The sequence below is a fragment of the Hippocampus bargibanti genome, linkage group LG11 (assembly GCF_051943395.1).
Source record: "Hippocampus bargibanti isolate YZ-2025 linkage group LG11, ASM5194339v1, whole genome shotgun sequence".
Lineage (NCBI taxonomy): Eukaryota > Metazoa > Chordata > Actinopteri > Syngnathiformes > Syngnathidae > Hippocampus > Hippocampus bargibanti.
The window spans coordinates 10,574,660-10,582,050 of NC_142744.1; the positions used below are offsets into that span (position 1 = coordinate 10,574,660).

Genomic DNA, 7,391 nt, shown 5'->3' on the forward strand with positions numbered 1-7,391 from the left:
TTTTATCTGCAAATCCAGACACTCCCCACCCCACATCTTGAGCCATATCCTCAGAAATATTCACGGATGATTGGGCATCACCTGTGAACCTTCTTTACAGCGATATATTTTTAGGGCAGTCATACATCGGCTTGGAGTGATAAATAGGTTCAAGACTGCATTTCAGATTGGTTCACGTGAGGGTTTCCCCCTATGTTGCCGTCTCGTCTCCTCTCTCACCAAAGCCAGGGGCAGGGAAAAATACATGTGCCGCATTCCTACAGAGTGCGGGTGTTTCCCCACGAACGATGTGATGGAAATTCCTTCCGAATCAGATGTTAGACAATCGTCAATGTTCTTGACGTTCAATGGAATTCCCGAAACACCATCCACATTCAGCTGTCTGTCCTTACGTAGAAGATCGCAGAAATCGACATTCTATATATCTGGATTAATTGCTACCAAATTAGATCTGGCTGCTCATTCTAGCAGGAGCACATGGGTGGGGGCAGCTAGTACATCTGCAGGACAATGACATCAGACCCAAAGTGTGGGTCTTGGGTCTTGGCCAACAGTCCGCAACAGCCAATCTGTGTTTGAAAACTACTGATCTAAGGAATGTGTAATCTGTTGAGCAACAATTGGTCTTTCACATCTTGTCATGTAAAATTTAAAGTGTCTATTTGCAGCAGTACCGTGTTCGTTCCTGTTAGGCTAGAGAGCCACCCTGTGGCAGAAAATGGTCACATCTTGAAGGGATTGCTTTCAAGATGCCTCGAGTACAGGACACAACGACACATAGCGAGACAGATATTTGAAATAACAGATCCTTGATTTCTCTTCAGAGGTACACAAGTACAGAAAAACTAACACCGCAGCATAGCCCACGTCACAACCAGCTTTCTCTTCATTGTGCTCGAAGACTGGGACTAATTCATGTTTTTGTTTTTTTTTCTATCAATAAACTAACCTAACACCGATGCTGATAGTTGTAGCCCAAATCTGGAGGATAATCAGAGCCCATCGGCAAGAAGTCGGATTCGATAGACTGCCCAACTTTAATAATCATCAATATTCCTTTATGTAAAATGTCTGTGTAAGCTCTCAGTCGTACAGGGGTGGTCCATCGATGAGAAGGTTTCTTCAGCCGTCATCTGTACAAAAGTGAAGGTTTCGGACGTTTCGCCTCCTATCCTTGGATAGGAGGCGAAACGTCCGAAACCTTCACTTTTATGTAAAATGAAATATCATGAGGCTATTATTAAATAATTGAAAACAAAATAAAAGCACATGCAGTCGTTTTACATTCAAAGGATACACTGGTTAATTTTAAATGCCATGCATTTGCATGTCTGGTGTTCTTACAATAGGACAACATTCCCCTTGACTGAGAAATAAATACTGACAATGGCGATTAAGATTTTTTAACCCCTTACATTCAAAATAATGATGCTCTTTAATTCTGGGATTATTCCAATCATCACAATCATAAATGAAAGACAAGTTACTTTCAATTTGAGCTTTGTATTGTTAATACACTTCAGGTAGGGAGTGGATGTCACCCCTTCAAGTCTGTGTGGGGTTGGGGGGTGTTGCTCCGTTGCGGCTATTTAAAGTCATCAAACACAAGAACACCTGACAGTGGAGCAATAATCACTGGAAGGAGAGGCAAAAATACATGCTGACACATTCTTTATCAAAGAGTGCAATGAGAGCAAAAGTGAGCGTCAACTCCTCCCCTAATCAAATTCAATCCTAATCAAATAGTAAATCGGGAGGGGTGCTGAATTCAATTGTTCACCTCTGTTTTTTGTGTTGTCAGTAACTTAGAAGTAAAACCACCAAAATTTGAACTAGCCGACCAAAAATGTGTAATTATGCTCTGGCATTATTCCTTCATATAGACCTTGATCACCGGTGTCGAACTTGAGGCCCATCACATAAGATTTACACACACATCCACTCACGCTTTCAAGACCGGAAAGTGGCAAATGGAAGAAATGCGAACCAAGTCACATCAGTCACATCCAAACGGGATTCTTTACTGTATGATAAAAGTCATTTGATCGTATATGCGTCACATTTGAGATATGTGGTTTCTCAACTTAGAACAGGTGTTCTCAAGTCCAGACAATAAACTCTCCTGCTATAGATGAAGGTATCCACTGCAGAAGCTTGGAGCGTTTATAATGTGTTTTTTGCTCATTGCGTGAGCATTTCAGAAGAAAAATCTCATGGTCTACATTTTGTTTACTGGTAATTCTTCCCCATGACCGTGTATAACACTCACGCTCCCAAAAAATATCTATCTATCTATCTATCTATCTATCTATCTATCTATCTATCTATCTATCTATCTATCTATCTATCTATCTATCTATCTATCTATCTATCTATCTATCTATCTATCTATCTATCTATCTATCTATCTATCTATCTGTCTGTCTGTCTGTCTGTCTGTCTGTCTGTCTGTCTGTCTGTCTGTCTGTCTGTCTGTCTGTCTGTCCGTCAGTCCGTCCCTCTGCCCGCCCGACCTACCTCTCTGTCTGTCTGTCTGTCTGTCTGTCTGTCTGTCTGTCTGTCCGCCCGCCCGCCCTACCTACCTACCTACCTACCTACCTACCTACCTACCTACCTACCTACCTACCTACCTACCTACCTACCTACCTACCTACCTCACTGTCTGTGTGTCTGTCTGTCTGTCGATACTGCATTTGGTAACTGAAAATGGCAATGAGGCTAACAACCATTTCATTTCATTTTCCGTACTGCTTATTTCTCATTAGGGGTGCTGGAGGCTATCTCAGCTGTCTGCGGGCACGAGGCGGGGGACACCCTGAATTGGTTGCCAGCCAATCGCAGGTCACAGTCACTCTCCCACTCACACCTAGGGACAATTTAGAGTGTTCAATCTGCCTGCTATCCATGTTTTTGGAATGTGGGACGAAACCGGAGGACCCGGAGAAAACCCATGCGGGCCCAGGCAGAACATGCAAACTCCACACAGGGAGGCCGGAGCGCGACGCGAACCGGCGACCGCTGCACTGTGAAGCCTGTGTGCTAACCACTCGACTACCAGGCTGTAAATTGAAAATGTCACTGAATTCATTCAATAATCATATAATACATAATAATATCCAGCCCCCCCAACCCCCTAACCATTCTGTTGGAGCTGCCCTGGAGGCTTCTGCAAGGTTAGAGTCATGGAGACTCACAGCCCTTTCCTTTCAATCACTTAGAAGAGTGACATGTGACCTTGCTTATGAGCTATTTGACAGGAAGTCAACCTGTCACATTTCAGTTTGGCCTTTGTGGAACATGGAGCCTGTCGCACAAGTGATCTGCTCAACAATAAGTTTACAAGGTTGAGTTTGATTGTTAAGTTAGTTGAAGCAGTCACATGGCGATTCTTAAAATTTATGTGTCCGCGTTTAGCTGAACCCAATCCAGGAATGTGTGGAACTTGAGGCACTCGGGACGGGACGCAATGGCCAGCGTGCTCACAAGACGGAGGAAAGTTGGAAGACACGACGGCCAAATCATGTAAGTTTCAGTCTGTGTGCTGGGAATGCATTGAAAAATGTTCTAGAATCTTTCCAAGAAAGCAGTATCGGTTGAATAATTTCTTTACGATGTCTTGTATCACTCTTAGAAGGCTTTTCCTGAAACAGCTGGGAATATTGTGTCGGGAAAAATCAGTCATAGCCCAAAAATGTATTATTATTACGTATGTATATATTTTTTTAACCCTGCTCCCAGTGTGTCCCCTTGTATCCCCCTTTGGTGCAAAAAAAGAATAATTTTGATACATTTGAGTGAATACTTTGGTGCAGAAGCCATTGGGTAGTCACAAAAGTATGTTTGCATGCTGATTAATTTTCACCTTTTATAATATTTTGCTCAATTCTATATTTAACGCATCAGTCATAGCTGTGCAACTTTTGGGAAGGCGTTTGGGAACAGCTTTAATTTTAGTTGTTGTAATTTTTCAAAAACATTTTATTTATTTGTCCCAAGCAGAGGAGTTTGGCCGTAAATTTCCTGCAAATGGTGAATTTGGAAATGTGAGGATTCTGCCCGACAGTGGCCCTCCATCACTTTGTTCCAAACACTTTAATAACCCAGAAATTCTAACTCACAGCTCCTAATATTCAGGAAGACCTTCTGTAGGACTGTTTCAGATATGTTTTTTACATCCCCGGCAGGACCAGCAGAGAGAAAAAAGATCCCCACGCAAGGTGTTGTTGTTTTGCCAAACAAGGATTCAATGACTTTGTGTTGACAGCGTTCATGATCCAACGGGTAGGTTTTTCCACCCCTCCTCCACTATAGGCATTACACCGTTCCGTCTATCATCGACTTTACATTTTTAGCGTTTATTTGTGTTCGAAATGGGATGTTTACCTGGTACCCGTCACCAGGAAGTCAACTATAACAGGAATGATCCCGTTTAGACAACATCGTAAAAATGAGGGAGCGCTGGATTATTCATGGGTGTTGATATGATCATTTTAAATATTACGCTGAATAAGGGTAGACATGCATCAAAGGTAGGAACAGTTTTATCATTATTTATCTATTTTTTTAGGGTCCTATAAATCCCCTACCCAAGTATTTCATCTTTTATTTTCAGATCTTTCCAACAATCTCCCTGTTCCACTTCACTGAGTAAAGGTGGAAGAGGATCATCAAGAAAAATGTTCTTTGTGGCCGGGTCCAAAAATCCAACATCGGGTGTCGGAAATGAAAGGAGGTGAGGAAATGTTAATTGGATGGATGTATCGAGAAAAGCTTTGTAAACAAGCACTTTGGATTTTACTTTCTGTCTGGCTTCTTTGTAACAATACCATTTTCTTTCATCCGTTGTTTGATTGTCAGGTCAATTTATCAGAAATTCCGGGAGGTTGATTTACTGGATAAGAAAAAGACTGTGACAGCTCTGAAGCCGGGTGAAGATCGAGCGATTCTTCTGGGACTTGGAATGATCCTTTCTTCTGTCATGATGTACTTTGTACTTGGGATCACCATTTTACGCTCATATGCTGAAAGGTAAATTTCCAGTTTGTCTTTTTCTAAAAGTGTGCCTTGAAATAATTGCTGCTTCACGACCGCGTTGTCTTCACTTGCTAATTTAAATATGATGAAGTAAAAACTGGAGAATGTGAGCCCCCACATATTTGACTTACTAAAAAAAAACAGTTACTGGCACCGTATAATGCCATACAATACATATTGATTTATATAAGCGCTTTAACAATAGCATACGTAGAGTAACAGCGTACGGTATCAGTGACCTCGATTCAATTCACAAATAGCAGTTTGCCCCCAATTTTTTTTTAAAGGAGGTTTGAAAGCAATTTTTCGCAACTCCCGGCTGATGTTTACTGTCAAACTAAACCTCAAACCAGAAAAATACCAAATGTTTATGCAATACAACCACAAATCCAGTCAGTATATTGGCAACTAACGATGCCAAATGCCATTAACGTCGAGGTATTATGACCTTTTGCCCAATGGATATTTGACCACAGATAACATTCATGTAACCTACATATTCTTTATCCTCCACAAAGAACAACTCATAACTGCATCTTACCGAAGAGTTTTGACCACCCTCTTATTGGATTGGATTTGCTTTTATTAGTCTCGTAGTGGAGAAATTTACATTTCACAGCAGCAAAGTTATCAAAGGAATGAAAGTAGAAAAACAAAATACAGGAGCTGCTGTATATATCCGTATGACTGTTTTCCAAAGAATGTCCACTAAAATTTAAACATCTTTTTTGTTCGATGGGGTTAAATTCATATTTCAAAGCAACACAAGATGTCAGTTGAGGCATTTCATTCTGAAAATAAATGGAGCTTTGCTGCCATCTTGTGGCATCTACAGGGAAATTATTTTGGTGAGGTGTGAATAATGTTAGTTTTACTGTACTAAGATTCAAAATAAATTGTTTAGATTTTTTTTCTTATTTTTTTAAAATTGCATTATATGTACATCCTTCCATTTAAATGTCACAACAGCGCGTGGACAGAGGAAGGTGTGTGCATTGTCCTCAACTCCACCGTCACGGCAGACATGAACTGTTCCTTCAACTGTGGCTCAGATTGCTGGCGAGTCTCCAAATACCCGTGTCTGCAGGTCTACGTCAGCGTCAACAACACAGGCCGCATCGGTCGATTATCTTACAATGAAGAGACGCAGGATGCCAGTTCAGAAGTGAGTAATATGCGAGGGTTCACGTGGCAGTATTTTCAAAACAAGTGGACGACTTCTCACCTGCAGACCATTTGTCGTAGTGTTTCTACGTGCCCAGGTGTCAGAAGGACATTGCCCAAATGCACACCATCATAGTGAACATCTCCGAGCGTATGAAGGCCAACCAGCAGGTTCCTTGCTACTTTGATCCCAGCGAGCAACAAGAGATGATTCTCCTGACTCGGCTCTACGACCACAGAGTCGTCTTCCACTCGCTGATGTGGCCCTCGTGCATGTTTGTGGGAGGGAGCCTGATTATTGTGATGGTCAAGCTCACACAGTACCTCTCCAGGTTGAGTGAAGAGATCAGCAAGATCAAGATGTGAAGCGTCTGATATCAAAAACGAAAAGGGGAGTTTTAAACAAACGAGCATTCTGGGAAAAGATGCCTTTGGATCAGGCATCTCAGGTTTGAGGATGCGATCGACGGATGGTCCTGAAAGAGGAATGTTGCGCTCTCCACTATAGTAAGGGAGATACGGTGTTGTGGGATCCAGGAAAAAACCACAAGACAAGCAATGTGATACGTCTTGACTCAACAGTGGTTTACTTCGAATGCCCCGATCTAATGCAAACGTACGCGCACAACAATTTCCGGTCCAACGATCTAAATCGGTCCGACACGAAACATGAACCGAAGCAGGCGTTCCATGTTTAAATAAACATTTTCGATATATATCATTTGTAAACCAATAGAACTACGCGAATGTAACCAAAATAGGAAATACGATAATTTACAACCTGTCACATACTCCCCCTCAAAATAGATGTTGTCCCCAACATATGTACTAGTAAATACATAAATACGCTGGACGACGTGCCCAAAACAATGACGCACGGTATTATGAACTGCATCCAAATATGAACTATAATAATGAACAGTTTACAGACTGGAACTCTTTTCATACATTCTGTTTACATTATAACAATCAACAATTCACAGACTGGAACTCTTTTCATACATTCCGTTTTACTTATACAGGGCTCATCGGGGTCTTCTTGTTTCCATCTCACTGTTCTATTAAACCGAAGTGTCGATTAACCATTTCTGTAGTATTTCGTGGCATAATAGAGGTGTGCGCCATACATCCAAGGCATTGTCTGTTCACCATGATATGGTACTGTCCCTACATTGTAGCAAGATGGCGAACCA

General features: G+C 41.6%; 1 protein-coding gene across 3 annotated transcripts; it reads left to right on the top strand.

The window, feature by feature from the left end:
* Positions 1-2,652: 2,652 nt before the first annotated feature.
* On the top strand, positions 2,653-6,683 carry LOC148891526 (calcium-activated potassium channel subunit beta-2-like). 3 transcript variants are annotated; one of them, XM_089007709.1, is made up of 8 exons: positions 2,653-2,841; positions 3,281-3,343; positions 3,415-3,522; positions 4,185-4,732; positions 4,858-5,028; positions 6,004-6,020; positions 6,087-6,199; positions 6,280-6,564. In XM_089007709.1, the coding sequence occupies exons 4-8, from the start codon at positions 4,677-4,679 to the stop codon at positions 6,562-6,564; spliced, it is 642 nt and encodes a 213-aa protein (XP_088863835.1). In that variant the 5' UTR covers positions 2,653-2,841; positions 3,281-3,343; positions 3,415-3,522; positions 4,185-4,676. The 3 variants fall into 3 exon arrangements, with proteins under 3 accessions (XP_088863835.1, XP_088863833.1, XP_088863834.1); XM_089007707.1 differs by having other exon boundaries at positions 2,664-2,841; positions 4,185-4,281; positions 4,613-4,732; positions 6,004-6,199; positions 6,280-6,683; XM_089007708.1 differs by lacking the exon at positions 3,281-3,343 and having other exon boundaries at positions 2,664-2,841; positions 6,004-6,199; positions 6,280-6,683.
* The last annotated feature ends 708 nt before the right edge of the window (positions 6,684-7,391 follow it).

Coding starts and splice junctions, on each gene's coding strand:
- LOC148891526 (XM_089007707.1), top strand. CDS start 4,677: ATGTTCTTTGTGGCCGGGTCCAAAAATCCAACATCGGGTGTCGGAAAT. Junction 5,029..6,003: donor TTACGCTCATATGCTGAAAG/GTAAATTTCCAG, acceptor ATGTCACAACAG/CGCGTGGACAGAGGAAGGTG. Junction 6,200..6,279: donor CGCAGGATGCCAGTTCAGAA/GTGAGTAATATG, acceptor CATTTGTCGTAG/TGTTTCTACGTGCCCAGGTG.